The 18,471-nt window shown below is 31.6% G+C and overlaps 1 protein-coding gene across 1 annotated transcript; it reads left to right on the top strand.

Moving 5' to 3' along the window:
* Positions 1-5,958: 5,958 nt before the first annotated feature.
* Positions 5,959-18,161, top strand: LOC133179240 (caspase-7-like; the record flags this gene model as incomplete). Its single annotated transcript, XM_061314029.1, has 4 exons — positions 5,959-6,274; positions 7,333-7,553; positions 12,758-12,881; positions 17,197-18,161. Coding segments are annotated over 4 exons (861 nt in total), but the record flags the coding sequence as incomplete, so codon positions are not given.
* Positions 18,162-18,471: the final 310 nt, after the last annotated feature.

The raw sequence follows: 18,471 nt of genomic DNA, 5'->3' as shown, positions 1-18,471 counted from the left end.
ATATAAATTAATTTAAACTAATATCAATCTTTCCATATTTAAGCCATATTCAGAGGAGATGTCTAAAAGATAGGTTAAATAAAATTTCCGTGAACATGCAAGTAGTATTCTTTCTTAAACAGGAAAAATCTATCGATCATATGTCATTTTTCTTTTCAATATATCTTGTTAAATGAGTTAAATGAATTTTGCTTTAGATACTTTTAATTTAATTTAGTTAAAATCACCGTTTCAAAACATTAATTTTAAATATTATAACAAAAAATAATATCACAATCTTTGTTAGTTTGTATCATAAAACTCAAATCACAATACGCATGTAATTTATTTTGGTAAAAATCTATCAAGAAGCGTAAGATACGATTATTTGAAAAAAAATTTTTTTTTGAATTGCTGGAATTTGCCAGCGCTCGACCTTACAGCAACAGAAAGTAAGGGGGGGGGGGCAGCATCTAAATGAAAATTTACATATTAGATCTAGAGGAATAGACTATAGTACATGAAAAGTCTATGCTCAGAAAAATGCCAATGAATATTAAATTATTTAATTTTGACTACTTTGTTAAATCAAGGTAACACAGGTAAACTCTACCTGGATCCCAAAGAGGGCCCCTTAATTGAGTGTGATAATTAAATAGTTGTTTTAGCGAGTAGACGTTCGGGGAATAAACCGATTTCGATATGTAGCGGTCATGACCTGTAATCGGTAATATCCTCCTTTATGAAATGTAGCGGTATTGAATACCCGAAATTTCGAAGAAATGTAGCGGTAATGAGTTCAAATTGTTCGCAATTTAGCGGTAATGTTGACCTCCCCATCCCATAACCTAGCTATTGAATATGGTCGTTACAATAACATACCAGTAAATAACAGATATTGTGAAATGAACCATTTAGATGTTGAGGATGAATTTCAGTTTATTTTAAAATGCCTTCAATTTAGTGATATTAGATGTCAATATATTAAGAAATATTACTGGAAAAAACCTTCAGTTTTTATGTTTATATAACTGCTCAGTGTAAAAATTTTTAAAGAACTGTGCAGCTTAGTTATTTACTTTAAACGTGCTTTTGAAGTACGTGAAAGTGTCACAAAATCATTTTCTGTCTAATGTATATATGGTCAAACTGTATATTACTAAAGTCTGTTACAATTTAACATTATATACTACATATATTTATATATGCCACACAACCTTAATCTTTTGATGTTTGTTAACTCAATGCTATAAGATGTTTGTCTTGGGCAATAAAGATTAGAATATATATTTAAAAGAATAAAGTTAAAGAATTAAACAAAATTAATATTTAAAAAAATGAACTTGTCCAGTTAGTATCATATGAATATAATTAAAGTTTTGATAAGTATTTATGACATTTTTTATGTTCTAAAATATTTTTCTCGTCTTATGAAATGACAGAAATAAATAAAAATATCAAATGCAAAATTAATAATAATTCTTTACTGCATAATACACCCATATGGATCAAGCAATACAATCATTAATAAAAAAAAAACAAAAACAAAAACAAAAAAAACAAAGAACAATGAATGTATTTATACAAGGGGCTTAAAACAGATGAGATTATAGGTTGTACAGTTTTCAGAAGAGCGATTCTAGGCCCTTTGGCCTCTTGTTTCAGCATATATTCAAAATTTTGTGCACCTTTAGGATATGCCCATGGATTAAAAAGCACAATTATAAATCAGCACAGAAGCTGATATTTGTAATATATACTAAAGATCATCAAACTTTTGCACATCCCATCTTCAGTAAAGGTAATAACTCTTTATAAGCAAGACAAAATTTTCATGATTTTTTGGTTATTGCTCTACATGTATATTTATCTTTACAAATACAAACATCTTTCAAAATTCATTAAAAGATATAAATTCATTATAAAACACCGGGTATGTAAATTTTAGAGATGACAATTTTTAACCGGTTAACCGATTACTCGGTAGGAATGATAGTAATCGGTAAGAAAATCTGTAATCAGTTTGTCGGAAATAATAAAATATATTTAAATTTGAATGCATTTTCTTTTTAAAATTCAATTAAAGAAAAAGAAAGAAACTTCTGCGTAAACCTTGAATAATTTAGTGTTAATTTCCACATGTCTGTTTAAGCTGATTTGGCGGTATACATGGTATATGGCTCTTTGGATTGAGGTTGCGGGGCAGTTGGTCAGATTGTAAAGTGTTTTAAATTACTGTTAATTACTGTTTCAACACCATGTCGTTACCCCGACTGTTCTTTAATTTTTTAATGATATTAAATAAATCACAGTTTAGTACTGTAAATTGGTACATCAATCTTTTGTTGTTATCTATAGCTATCACATTATATTATTAGATTAGACAAACATCGTAAATATAGTGAAAGTTCCGACTTTGTTTTGATTACATTGTGACAATGCAGAATCATATTGTGTGGCATCTGCTCTGGAAAATTATCAATGTTTGATATCTCAGACATGTTTCATGGGTTAAATTTTTTCTGGTCCATTAAAATTGAGCTAAAATATATGTACATATAGTTTTCTGGTCTGTTTCTAACTTCTAATGTCTTTTTTTTAGCCCGATCGAGTATAGACGTACAACACAGTCGGGGAGATTAATAGAATCATTCATTACTACGAGTGTGGGATAGTGAAATTCCACCAAGGGGACAAGATTCACGGTCTAGGACGAGGCTTTGCCGAGTCCTAGACCGTGAATCTTGGCCCCGAGGTGGAATTTCACTATTCCCACACGAGTATGTAATGAATGATTATTTTTCTCGCATTATTTTATCCAAAATAACGGCCTGTCAATGACGTCGCCATGATAGGGCTAAAAATATATTCTTTTAATTTTCCATCTAATTAAAAATCTAAATACACCATCGGAGAGAGCGTACCTGAAAATGTTTTACACATAGTGTAAACCAATAAAATGAATTTCAGTCCATGTAAATTAATTAGATAGATAAAAACTGGGAATAAAAAACTTATCTATCCGATAGCGTACACATTCATTCAAGAAGAATCCTTCCACGATCTAAAAATAGTGCCATTTAAAAAGTGAAAATACGACAATATTTTGAATGAAAATAAGTTTATCTTAATAAGTTAAATGACAACATTTTAAGTATATGTTATATTTTTTAACATTGTTACAATTTCTTTATATAAAGACGGAATGTTTACGTTATCGTTCGCGGCGTAGTAATACACAGTGTAAGACAGAAAAATCTCACACTGCTGTCTCACACCGGACAAGTCAATCTCACACTGGTGATTATGCGAGAAAACTCTTGCGATGACTTTGGTAATAAAGCGTCACAAAGAGTGACAAGGGAAACGATCCTGATGTATTAGAAATAAATGAAAAATGGGATTATAGGGGCTTGATTTCTTCACAAGTACCAAAGTCTATCCTTGATTAATTTTTCAATTAAACCCCTCCACCTATTAAAAAAATGGAAGAAACGAAAACTTAACCCTTGAACTTTGTTTTTTTTTTTTATATATGTAAATTGTATCCGTGATCAGAGCACAGCCTTTTTCTTTGATATATTTATGTTATATTGCTTTTTCCGCTACAATTGACTTTACCGGTCTATCATATAATTATGCTTTTGCCAAATAAATATTGTTTTGTTCTCCTTTTCATAATAAAACAACCAAACAAACACAATATTTTACATTGTAATTATCGATACCATTTTCAGAAGCTCACTGGTCAAAGAGGAACAACTCTATACATGTGGGAGATGTTTGTTCCCCCTCCCCCCCCCCCTTTAGTTGAGTTATTCCTCCTGTTTTCCGAACAATATTTTTTCACGGATACATTTTCAGTGAGTTCTGGTGAGTTGAAGAACTGAAAACTATAATATATACATAGAAGTATCGAAAGTGAAGAAAAATTGTTTAGTGAAGTTATCTTAATACATGAATATCTCACTGCGGCAAACTGTCTGACCTTCTGTCACTGGCAACTGTGTCGGTTCGCATTTCCTCGAATCAAAATAAATTTTTTTTTATCATGTACACATGAATAATTTTAAAATAGATGAAGAATTTACACTTTGATACATTGAAGTTAATATGAACAAATACGAAATTTCAATTTCATCTATAGGACCAACGAAAGGATGCATACAATATCGGGGAGGGGGGTATGTGCCAACACCCTTTCTATAGGCCTATAAGGGCTTTCTTGTTTGAAATAATTAAGACACTACATGTATATTAATTTAGCCTATCCATTTACATCACAGGAGAGTTGAAAATACACAGTTGGGGTTTACTTTTAATAAAAAGATAAAATTCAGATTCAATGTAAGTTGAATTCATATCCAGGTATGAAACTGAATGCATATGTAAGGACTACTGTAACATCATACTGGACGCGTTGACATAAAATCCTCAGAAAATAGGTTTTACTAAATACAAAATATACTAGTTGTCAATATTTAATCTGCATACATGAATTAGCAAAATAAGCACTTCAGGGATTCAATGGACTAAATAATTCTGCAGTGTAACCGATATTTCATTAAGCATGTATGGCCTGCATTGCAAAAAAGAAAAATAATGCAGAAGGGGGGGGGGGGGGGGGAGTAGGAGATTGTACATATAGTTAAAAATTGTCTATAAATCTACATTCAAATGCACTTTAAATATGAGAACTCTGATATAAAATAATGTATATAATATTTTTAAAGCAAAAGATATTTTCCAACTTGGAATTTTATGTGGTTTGTAGATTCACAGCATTGTTTTCGTCTCAAGTCTGAAAAACGCTTGAGAAACGTGATTTAGGGAGAATGGGATGTGGGGTATTTTCCGCTATAAATTCAAAACAGGTCGTTAAAAAAATTTCCAAAAAATTATAAAGATTATTTTTGCAAACAGCTCTATGAGGAAAGTATTTTTTCCAAAATTAAACGACAGTTTTTTTTTTCATAAAAAAAAAATTAAATTGAAAAGTACACACTTTTCAAGGCTAAAATAAACCATAGTTTTTGTCAGTTTAAGTTCTTCGAAAAAACTTTTGTCGATATTTACATCTACAAAATTACTAAACTTATTTGTTTGTTTAATGGTCAAAAGAATGAGTCGATGAAATTTGACAGCCAGAATATCCTGACTTTTTTTAAAAAAAATCAAGGATTTTATAGTTACTTGATTGAAAATTTCTTCTCTTCGTGAACACCAAAGGGGTGCAACTTTTGGAACTTCCTGTCCAAATACCACTCGAACGATATTGTCCAAAATGTGCATACACATGATAAATATAGTCATGTATAAAATATACAAAAATAACGAACATTAAAGGACAGGAATTTTTGGGGGTTGGCGTGTTTTACATTCTTTATTCTTCTGTTTACATGGACAGAGCTACTTGAAAAAAATACATGTCAAGATATGATGAACTGCTTAATCAGTCGAAACGTCTTGCGGTTAACTGATTAGCGATTCTGTATTGGACTGTCATCCCTAGTAAATTTCATTACTTTTAACCTCTACGGTACACAAAATCAGTTCACTATAAAATCAGATTCTGTAAATTTATTATATCAGAATTTGTTATATGTATATAGTTTAGCTGGGGATTCAAAGGAACTTTGATATATCCATAAATTTACTAGTATCTATGTTCATACTTCAAAGTTTAACTGTATTTCTTAAAATTCAGTGAAAAAGGGTAATGGTAAAAATTATGTAAGAAATCTATAATTTCTTTAAGTATAATTTTACTTTAATGGCATGAAATTATATACCTATATTCTTTTTTCTTTTATAATATAATTGTAAGCAATTCTTGCATGCACATTGCCTTCAGACCTGTTACAAGAATTGAAAACAATTATAAAGTTGACATGATATACATGGTTTTCCCCCGGTTTGTTGAGTTTTAATGCTCATTCAGTATCAAAACCAGACATTTAAGTTATATAAAGATTCTGACTTAAGTGTATTAAATCTTTTAGGTATGCACTGAAGAAAGAAAGTGGAAAAGTCCTCATCATTAGAAACCAGAATTTTCATGCGTGTAGACATCACTCTAGTGAAGAAGAACGAGACAAGTGCGACAGATGTGACAAAGAGACCAGAGAATCACCAAACAGGGTTCAAAAGCGTATTAATAAAGAAGAGGATGATGACATTGAAAAATTGAAAAGCATATTTAAAAAATTAGGGTTTACAGACATAAAAGGTGGTACAGAACCATTTGTGCAGAAGGATAAATCAAAGAAAGAAATGATCAAGTTACTGGAACAAGGTAACATACAAATGCATTTATCTGAGGGTGAAATGTCATTGAACTAAAGAAAATCATCATTTCATGTAAATAAGATTAAAACTAGTAGATAAATTTTCTTAATTTGTGGTTTTCATAGAGAAAATTAGTGTTTTACTCCCATCTTTTTAATATGGCATGTAATGCAGGTGTAACGATACATCTAAAGCATATCATGATACATTGAGACTGCATGTATCATGATACTTATTGGGATAATTTCACCTGTCATAATTTTCTTTGTAATTTGTGTGTCTCTGTTCTGAAATGAGAAATTCTGTATTACAATGTGAAAGAATAAAAGATGAAGATTATTTCTTCAGTTCATGAATACATTAGATAACATTTAATAAGTTCTGAACACAATAAAAACAGCATAAGTAAAAAGAACAAAATCACGTTTATTTGGTTAAATTACGAAGGAATAGCATAAATTGCTTAAAATGTAATATACATGTAATATTGTGATACACAGGTATACAGTTTTTATACTGTGATACGGTATATTTTTTGTGTATTGCGATATACTATTATATCAGTGCAATAGGAAATCAAATTTTTACACAGGAATATATGAAAATATCTTTTTTTTAAAAAAAATCTCCTTCTCAAGAACAGCAAAGCTATGACCAATTCATATTAAAGTGGAAGCATCGATATCCTCAGGTAGTTTAGATTCAAGTTTGTTTAAATCCCGATCCTTGTGGATAGATTGGGACCACAATAGAAGATCAAAGTTTTACATAGAAATATAAAGGAAAAGGTCTTTAAAAATCTTCTCAAGAACAGTAAAGCCATGATTAGCCATATTTATATGGAAGCATCCTAAAGTAGTGTTGATTCAATTTTGTTTAAATCATGCTCTCTAGGTGTGGGTGGGGCCATAAAAAGGCAATCAATGTTTTACATAGGAACATATAGGGGGAAAAAATCTGCTGATGCAGAACAGCAGGACCTAAGTGACTCAGGGGAGTTGTGGCCTATGGGCCTTTTGTTCTTTGTGAAATTGTTTCACTAAGAACTATTTTATTTTTTCATAGTGGCCCAGGCTGATTTCAGCGATGACTACTGTTTTATCTGTGTAATTTTATCCTGCGGAAAAGATGGTGTGATTTTCTGTAAGGATGACAGTCAAGATGGAAATTCAAGTACTAGATACCCTACTCCGAGTATGATGCTGCCCGTGTCTGAACTCCAAGAATGTCTCAAGGGAGACAAGTGCCAAGGACTTCTTATGAAGCCCAAAATATTCTTATTACAGGTAGCTTTTCAAATAAACCTTGTTTCCAAGTAATCTATACTTTTATAATGGAGCAAAACTTCTTTTTAATACCTTTGCAAGATGTTGATGTTTACATTTTTCTCTAACCATGCTATGGTTTGTTTTCAAAGGCATTCCTGCCTGCTTATTTTTATGCCCCCCATAATTTATAAAATGGCCTAGTGGGGCATATAGTGTTAACTTGTTCCGTCATTCTGTCATTTCATCATCATTCAATTTCCGTTCATTATCTCTGCAACAGTTGTACACATTCAAATTTGACATTTGGACACGTCTTAGGAATACGCAGGTCAAGTTCCAATTTGGTCATGGTCTGATGATTTTTGACAAAGTTATTCCACTTGAACTTAGAAAAAAAAAGAAATTAGGTTGAAAATTCATGTGCATTTATTTTACCAGAAAATACAAGCCAAATTTGATTTTGGTCGTTGTCCAATGATTTTTGACAGAGTTACCCTCTTGAACTTAGAAAAAAAAAGAAATTAGGTTGAAAATTCATGTGCATTTATTTTACCAGAAAATACAAGCCAAATTTGATTTTGGTCGTTGTCCAATGATTTTTGACAGAGTTACCCTCTTGAACTTAGAAAAAAAAAGATGTGTTTGTGAAACACTGATGGCCCCGTATGGCCACTTATAGCGAAGGTTAAACTTTCTCAAATGCAATTCAAATATGTTGCTACCCAAAGTAAGGTCTCGTCTCGAGAAATATACCTTTGAAATATGAAAGCCCTAGCAGCAACCATTGAATAGATATGAAAAAGGTTAAAGTTTTTCAAAAGTAAGTCAAACATGAAGGTCAAGGTCAAATGGTCAAAATTAATGGTGCCCAAGGAGAGGCCTTCTCACAAGAAAGACACATGTGAAATATGAAAGCACAAATCATTCAAAAGTTATGGCCAAGGTAAAAGTTTTTTTCAAAAATAGGTCAAAATCCAAGGTCAAGGTCAAAGAGTCAAAGTTGTTGTATCCAAAGGAAGGTCTTGTCACAAGGATTACATATGTGAAGTATGAAAGCTGTAGCACCAACCATTCATAAAATATGGCCAATGTTAAAGTTTTTCAAAAGTAGGTCAAACTTCAAGGTCAAGGCCATAATTTTCAAAAAGGTCAAAGTTGTTTGTATCCAGATAAAGGTCTTGTCACAAAGATTACATATGAGAAAAATGAAAGCCCTAGCACAAACCATTCAAAAGTTATGGCCAAGGTTAACGTTTTCCAAAAGTAGGTCAAACTCCAAGGTCAAGGTCAAAGGGTCAAAGTAATTGATATAAAAAAGAAGGTCTTGTCACAAGGATTACACATGTGAAGTATGAAAGCCCTAGCACTAACTGTTCAAAAGTTATGGCCAAGGCCAAAATAAAAAATACCTTTGTTTCCCCTAACGCGACCGACCCAATTAAATCGCGCCAACTGAAAAGTTTTTTTAATAAGATAATTCCAGTATATTTTTTTGAATGTTTATCAATGAAAATACAATTTCATCGAAATCCGTTTTTATCAGAACGGCGGATTTTGTTAACTTTGATTTTCAAGCGTTTGTTGGAAACAAAATGCACCCACAACATGTGGTCAAAGAGGGTTAGTTCGAGCTATAAATAACGATGACGTATCAACCTTTTGCCTTTAGTTATTAGAATCCTACCCTCTTCAAATATTTCGTGAATAAAAAATATCACGACTAATTACGATTGTTTCTGTGGTATTTACTAACCCCTCTTTTAAAGATAAGGTACTTAGTATCCACGATACATGGTAAGGTCCGCCTTCCTCGTGAACACATTAATCAATTTCACTACATTTATTAATTTGAGTTTTGATCTTACAAAAATTTCATCTATTCTCCTATGTGTACTATATCGGACCATAGGAGTTGTTGTTAATATGTCTGCATATTTAATACTGATGAATAGAATTCACATGTTCCTTTCTTTCATGCCTTTACTTCATGGCTTAAACTTCGTGACTTTGACATTGTGTATGACATTTTTATCATTTTTAGATTTGGCTCTGTTCCATTAAATATTATTTACTTACTCTTTCCAAATAGTTTTGAAATCGTGATACAGCTTCTTGAGACGTCCAGTGCATTTTTTCTCTAATTAGGGCCCTGAAGATTGGTTGTTTCTTTGCTTTAAATTCCTTTGAGAATTGTTGAACATTAGCCCGGTGAAGGGCTCCAAATTTAATCTTGTACTCGGCACTTTCAGCCATTAATGGTGAGGGACCTTTTTAGTGCCAACATCTACTGCGAACTAGACCTAATTTTTTACGGTCTCATTAGAATGACCGGTCTCAACGTCCCGCATTCGGATTTGAACCTACGACTTGGAATTTAAATTAGTTCCTTACTTCGGAACTCCAAAAGGTAATGCTCTAGACTACTGCACAATTCGAAGCCCTTGATAATGTACATTGCATGTGTAAGCACTGGAACCTGATAGTAGGTTTGAAAAATATACCCAGATTTCAAGTCCTTGCGTATCCAAGAATCTTGTCTTTTAAATATTTGATTTCATTAAATTTACACTGACGTCAAATATTTTACAAGTTCAATTGAACAATAGTTGTAAATTAATTTACCTATTAGAATATTTTGCTTTTAAACGTCGTTTGTATGAAATTCTGTTTACAAATTGCTTTCTTTTGTACTTTTCTTATTTATAAAGGTATTATTCCGTTAAATTTCAAAATGTATTTTCAAAGCTGCTGTCAGAAAAAAAATTATTTACCTACCTACCTACCCAACTTGAGATTTAAGGGTCGGGTTAGGGGAAACAAAGATATTTTTAATGATGGCCCAATGTTAAAGTTTTTGCAAAACTGGGTCAACCTCCAAAGTTGTTTGTATCCAAAGAAAGGTCTTGTCACAAGGATTACATATGTGAAGGATGAAAGCTCTAGCACCAACTGTTCAAAAGTTATGGCCAATGTTAAAGTTTGGTCAACTTTTGCAAAACTGGGTCAAACTCCAAGGTCAAAAGGTCAAATATGGTGGTACCCAAAGAAAGGTCTTGTCACAAGGAATACACAGTCATGAGAAATATGAAAGCCATAGCTCAAACCAATCAAACGTTATGGACAATGTTAAAATTTATGCAGACAAACAGACAGACGAACCGACAGGGCAAAAACTATATAACCCCGAATCTTCGATACGGGGGCATAATAAGAATTTTTCAATTTCTGCTCTCTGACTTTTGTAGGGATGTAGGTAAAAGGTTGAAATTGCACATGCAGGTATTTTACCAGAAAATATGGGTCAAGTTCGAATTCAAATTTTAAACTATACTGAAACGCAAAAGTAACGCAACATCCCATTTTAGGGGGAAATATTATATATAGGATATATTTTTGTAACAAAAAGTGAGGACATCTTCAACTTTGTAAATATCGGTAATTTAACGGTTGAATGACTTTCATACCATTACCGGAAGTTAGATTTGAGTCCGCTTAACCGAAATCAAAAATTGCATGTTTAACAAAACAATTAGTAATAATATGGGGTTTTAAGGGTTTGTATCTGTTCATCATAAGTAATGCAGCAATATTCCGTAAGCGATGCCAAGGTTTCTTGAAAATGACTTAAATACACATTTCCATTGCTCTAGCTGGAAAATCTCAAAATAAAGGTGATGGAGAGTTGCAGATGCAAATATGCACTACATCACGCCTCAAGAGGCTCTTACATATTATAAGCATGAATAACAGTCCTTCAACTGGAAGTCCAAAGGTTACTACACTGCGCTAGGCTAGAGAAAATGTGACCTTATCATCTGAAAAACGAGCATGGCAAAGAATATTTCTTTCGCTCAGATCTCGAGATTGATGAACCTATTGCATTGTAGAGATCAAGCTGCAATTGTTGTGCATGGCAGTCTTGCACGCTGTAATTGAACGACCGGGATGGGGGTGTTTTAACAGTCATTTGTTACTTTCTAAAGTTAAAAAATAATCATTAAGCAATTTTATCAAATTTTATCAAATCTCTAATGTTTTTAAATTAAATTTTACCTTTCTGTATTCATTTTTGAAAATCATTAGATAAAAAATTCAAATATTTGTAGATTACTGCTTGTTGCGTTTCTTTTGCGTTTCAGTATAAATATTGCGTTTGAAATTTTGGCTGCTTGCGGGGTATTCGTGGCAATAACGACACATCTAGTTTCCTTTTGAAAATAAAATTAATATTGTTTAAATTGAAGAGTCCTTTTTTCATATGTATATATATATATCACCAGCAAAGCAGACAAATACTAAGAGATCACTTTGCCTGGTATATGTCTGTGACGGTGTCTAGTTACCCGTCTCTTTGTTTAGTTATAGATCTGCCTTCCTGTCGATCTGTTTATTTCACAATATAGTTACTAATATATAATATATATCTTTTGAATGGTGAGATGAAGGAAATTTGATATTATGTAACATGCATTGCTTAATTACAATCTAATGAACTTGATTTTGACATTTGATTTACTGAAGAGTATTAAATTGTCCTACATTTGCTGAATCATGTTAAAGAAGTTTTTTTTTTCTTAAGTAATCTTAAAAATCCTTTAGTTAGTTAGGGACCTTGAACTTTGACCATGCTTATTGAAATTGTTGGGGCAAAAGTCATCTTTGTAATTCACCAGTGAAAGACATAATAGAAGAGTTTTGATCTTTAATTCCTTCAGTTTATTGCTGATAGACCCCCCAGAATGTAATTTTAAATGTTTCTTTCTTCAGTATAAATAGATATACAATTAATATGACCGGTCATTTGAGACCTCTCATTTAACATTTAATGACCTTTTTGTAACCTTGATTTTATTTTACTTTTCATTAAAACTTCCTATTCAAAAACACCCATGCAGGCACCAGTTTTATACCACAGGCAAATGGAAATCTATTAGTATAGTGGAATCATACAATAATGGATGGTACTGAACATTTATTGGGTACAAGATATAGATAATACAGCCAAACCTCGTTATCCTGAACTCCATGGGACCGAGAAAAAACTTAAATATCTGAGGATTCGAGATATTGATGGTAAAATATCCTTAAAGAATAAGTGGGGTGACTTCCAAATCACTTTGACATATCGATGGTATTCAAGATAGCAGTATTTGAGATACCCAAGTTTGACTTATTCATTCAGGTGAGAATTTATATTTGACTACCTACATGTATTTTTTCAGTTGGAGCCAGTTCAAACAAATACTACTGATCCTATGACACAGGGTAGTAAAGAAGAACCTACCACACCACTTAAAATTCCCAGGGAAGCAGATTTTCTCATCTACAACTGCGAGACAGCTTTTGGTACTTGTTTGTTTGTTTATTGTTTAATGCCCCTCTCGAGAATTTTTCACTCATACGGGACCTCGGTTTATGCGGTTTCATCCGAAGGACCGGTCTCCACGTCCCACAGTGGGATTCGTTGCATCCCCCCTTCATTGAAAACGCGGATCACCGTTTGTAGAAAAGGTTAAACATATGAAGAAGTGAAGTGAATCAACCAGCCCCCCCCCCCCCCCAAGTGTTGTTTACGTGTTTGGGAAATTTGATTTGAGTTTTTTTTTTAATTTAATTTATAAAGAAATATTTCTTTGCGATATGTTCCTCATTCTATTTCCTCTATTTCAAACCTTTAAATCAAATGGTTTGACACAAACAATGCTATCGCTCTATATTGGACATAAAAATATCTAGCCTTCTAGGCTCATTTGGGCACTAAATGACATACTGTAGATTTGCAAATAATCGCGATGGTTTTATTTTCACTATGTTCGCGATTCATCATTTTTCCGCGAAATTAAACCCATCGTGAATGCTCTCATTAGTTTTTAAAAACATTTCAATGCTTATACGAAATTTAAATTTAATTTCTTGCAGCGTGAAATTAAAACCATCGCGATAAGTACTTTTTGAGAAATCGTGAAATTTTAACCTTGTGGAATTTAAACGATCTACAGTATTAGATCGGAAGACGTGACTAACTAAAACAACTATAGATAACTATATATAGATTTGTTATATACACGTAATATATATATATATATATATATATATATATATATATATATATATATATATATATATATATATATATATATATATATATATATATATATATAATGTTTAATAAATAACAGAAAAATGATTGAACAGATAGGGAGTTATATTATAAAATCATAATTATAATAATTATTCTTATTTATATACATGTACGAGTATCAAAACAAAATAACAATAGAAAGCTGGAAAATTTTCAAAAATTTCAGATCCTCAGCAGTTATGTAATTGAAAATGCTCACAAAAATATCTCTGAATTCACAAATTAATGTATATTTACCCACTGTATTTCTTCAAAGTTAATCATTATAGTTTATCATACTACATATGGAAAATTATCAAATCTCCAATATATTCAAAAGACGAATAGAAACATCAACTATGCATTTTCTAATTGAAAAATGATCAACAAATATATTTTAAGTTAAAAAATAATAGGTATCCAGGCATTTAGAGAAATTTGCATGTTTTTTTTTTCAATACTTCTTTGGTTTTACATGTATAGGTCTTCTATTTTCTTCCAAAATTTATATAATACATAGTGTAAAAAGCTTGTGCTATAATTGCATGACATCACAAATCCATTCCAATTTCATATTATGCTAAAAAGCTTTGGTGTTTAAGGTTAGACTCAAGAAAATCCTATTCATCTTAAACTGTATTTTTTTACTTTTATAAGGAACAAATGCCAACTTTTTACAAGACCCTTTCTAAGACTTCAAAAACCTTAAATCATATTAAGATGCATAAAATGGAAATTGTTGCATGAATAGTTTTCAATTTCAAGCTTCATGTTGAGACTTTTAAAATTAAATAATAATTTTAAGAGTTATCCTTCATGGCTGGGGATCACATTTCCTTAAAACACATTACGTCTGCTATTTTCAAGGATTAACAGATTATAAATTACTTTTTTCCCAATCTATTTCTAAATCTGAAAGAAACTTTTTAATCTGAGTTTCCGATAACGTACATCCCTAAAAACCGAATTATCCGGCAACATCAACCTTGTTGACGATAACATGTTTTAACCTAACGAGACATTTTAGATGCCTGTTAACTAACCTTTAATTTGGATTTTTGATCTCAGTCTGCTTATCTACAGGTATATGATTGTCCATAGAATAAATAAACCGTTTTGTTTTATAGAATAATCTGATTTTGACTTCTACAAAAGCCAAAATGTGATGAAATGTTCCGAAATTTTAATAAAATATCACTTGAAAGAGCTGTATATCTCTAGAAAGAGAGTGATTTGGTTTGTTCTTTTTGCTGCTGAAAGTATAATCATTTATCTGCCTAAGATCACAAACTTTGTTCGCTGAAGTACGCAATTATCGTTGAATTAAGAAATTTAAAATCACCTATGTTTTATAAACTTTGCCTTCCTTGCACCGAATGTCCGATAAGAACCGAATAGCCGATAACGCGTTGAGCAGTGTGGTTACAGCTAAATCAACAATTTATTCACCTCTTAATACACGACAGTTCTAAACAAAATGCCATTTATTTATTTATTTATTTTTTTTTTAGTTTTCTTTTTTTAATTGTCAGAAAAGAAAAACGAATTTTTATTCTAGTGTATTTTTTTTAGACGCAAGTATAGCTCGCAAAACAACATTTTCATTATTTATACTGCACATGTACAGAATCTAATTCAGTTTTTGTCTTTTACTCATGAATATCCATGAATCAGAAGTATGTTTTTAAGAAATAAAGTTTGCGTTTTTATGAATGTTGCAGGATAACCTCGAAGGTCGAGAAATGTTGTTAGAAATATAAAAGCAGAGGTGTTAGCCATTAAGGCTTTTATATTTCAAACAACATTTTGAGACCGAGGAGGTTATCCTGCATCATTCACAACAACAAGGACTTTATTTCTATTCAACTAACAGCTCTAAAATACGGCTGATCGTTTAAATTCCTCTACAGAGAAAATGAATTAGGTCACCATGTCACGATTAGGCTGTTCCATTTACTTGTGTATCGATTGCAATGGAATGCAGACAATTTGAACTTTCGTTGGATAAAAACTATCCTTTAATTGTACATAATTTTGTTTGTAACATATATTGATTAATTTTTATAAATGTAACAAAATCAGTTGTCTATTTCATTGCTTTATCAGTAAAATCACGGAGTGTAAATGTTGTGGGGAGTATGGAGGGTAATCATGTTCAAAAATCCAGACCTGTAAATTTACAATTTGTTGGATTGAAAATTGTATATCTGGTTTTCTTCAGTTGTAATTTGTTTATCTTAAGCTCTTATCTTGAAAGCTGTACCATGTAATTCTCGGCGTTTCCTTTTTATTCTTTCCATCTCGTATTTAAACTCTGAACGACCATATTTTGAATGAGTTATTCTGAAAATTTTAACATCAATCAGTTCTGATTTGATACGTTCCCCTCCGTGAGGTCCGGACCCCCCCCCCCCTCCCCCGTGGAATTTGCAGAGTTAATAAAAGGAAACACTGAAGCAAATAAAAATGGACCCCCCCCCCGGAAGAAACGTGGATCCCACCATCACCACCACGAAATATAGGTGTTTTCAGATTTGGGAAATGGATTTTTTTTTTTTTGCTTGTCATGTCAAGAAATGTTGGGGTTAGAATTTTTTTTTTTGACTGGGATGGATCCCCCCTGGAAAAAAAATTCTTGGATCCGCGCCTGTCGTAGTCTGACAAATTTGACATGACCATATATGGAAAGTCACGGAATCTTACGATTAGTAGAGTCAGATGCTGAAAGTTCCAGTGTAATTTTTAAAGATTTCTCTCTATAATACATGTACTTTGCAGGCACATTTCACATTAACTTCTCATATTTTGAGTCACATCGATAAGGAGAAGCTCCCGAGGGAACTCGGACACAAATACCAGGGGCAGATTTAGGGTTTTCAGTTAGAAAGGGGGGGGGGTTAAATCACAAAATAATATGAATTTGATAGGGAAAGCTTTATAAAAATGACTGAATTTTAGGCGGCGTTCGATGCACCCTACCCACCGCAACTTGATACCAGGGATTGCGAATGACTTTAAATATAAAATGGGGGAAAAAATGGTTGTCACCTTATGGTAATATTTCTATCTTACACTATGCCTGGACGAACAGATATAATGTACAAATCTTATTATTTTCTTACAAGGGCTTTTCTGTAATAAAAATTAAAATGTCTTATCCTGTACATGTAATAAATTCAAAGATAACGTTGAAAGTAGGTATCTGTTAGCACGTATCCTGTACAATGAGATTAGATGTGAGAAATATTTTATAATGCCAAAGTTCTAGTATTAAAAAATAGTCCTCAATTCAATATTTTTGTAATATAATAAATATTATTGTGGAATTTCCAAATATTATAACTTTAATAATATAATTATTTGGTTTATTCTGATAAATGTATATTGTACATCAAAAATTTACAGTCAGTATGCCTTTGGTCTATCAATTGTAAAAGATAAACATACATTTATAGTAAATTGACAGACTTTGAGTTATTATTTAGTTTATATCATATTAATGTAAATTAGAATAAAAATTTATAATTTCTATAAAATCTATTCCTCACACAGGCATCAAAGCATGGATCCAAGGTTTGAATGAACATGTCGTAGGTAAGAAGGAACCTCTGGAGATACAGAGGCTGCTCACCAGAATGAACAACATAGTACGTTCATACTATGAAAAGAAAGAAGGAATCAGTGTGGAATTGCCATGTGTTACCTCCCTTCTCACCAAAGAGGTGTATCTAGGAAAATGAATTCAACAGTAGAACTGATACAGTGTAAATTGTTGGAGGATTTTTTTTTAGATTTAAATCCGGTCCACTTTTAGTTTTGTAAAAATTAACTTTCTACAAAAAATTACTAACATAATGTTTAATGTTTTTATTTGCATACAAGTACTAATATATTTACAATGTTTTATAATAACTACACTGTACATGTATAGGATAAATATTTAGTGTTTGGATTAGATTTTGATTCTGTTTCTTGTAGTTGCTTTAAGCTAGCCAATGCATAAAAACTCTACAATTTTTGTAGGCATTCAAATCATTTGGATAATGGAAATTTGCAACAAAATGATAGTGAGTGTGTAAGACTTTTTTTTAATTGGTTTGGATTTGCAGTGTAAAAATGAAACAGAACTCTCATTCTTGATCTAACTTCTTTCGTACTGAATTTCAAGAAACATCCAATAAAATTTAAATAAACAAATTATTTCATCAGTCAGCCATGTTGTGTAAAGGTAGAACATATACATGTATTATTAGTTTATTATTATTAGTGTCTGTTGTTGCATTATTTTAAAAAGCGATAAAAAATCCTTGAAGATTATGTTGGCTTGCGTCTATTGAAGAATGAGTATTTTACCATATACACTCAATCAATATAATTATAAACTGAAATGTACAGTACCTTGTGTACATGTATTTATAATTGTTACTCACTACTTTTATTGTCTCAGATTTTTTGTTTGTTTGATAATGTTACCATCTCACAAATTATTTATATATATACAAGAAATGTCATGTGAAACAGTTTTTTTTTTTTTTTGACAACTTTTAACTTTTAACATTTGTCTTCCAAGAAGGGTACATGAAAAATGAAATGAATTTCCAAGTGCCTTTATTGTAAAAAAAAAATGCTCAGTAATTGTTATGATTGTTTGTGCAAGAATTATTCAGCAGCATAATTATGTGATAAACTATACATTCCCATTCAACCAGTGAGACTGGTCAAAGTCATAAGTATGTTATAATGAAGGACACATGATGTAATATTGCAAATCAAGGATAAGAATATATGATAATGTTCAATGCCATGAGATTCATG

This window comes from Saccostrea echinata, unplaced genomic scaffold (genome assembly GCF_033153115.1).
Source record: "Saccostrea echinata isolate AGI-Se365-2 ecotype Australia unplaced genomic scaffold, CSIRO_AGI_Sech_v1 ptg000004l, whole genome shotgun sequence".
Taxonomy (NCBI): Eukaryota; Metazoa; Mollusca; class Bivalvia; order Ostreida; family Ostreidae; genus Saccostrea; species Saccostrea echinata.
Note: the sequence above shows the minus strand (reverse complement) of the source record. Positions and strands in the feature narration are given on the sequence as shown.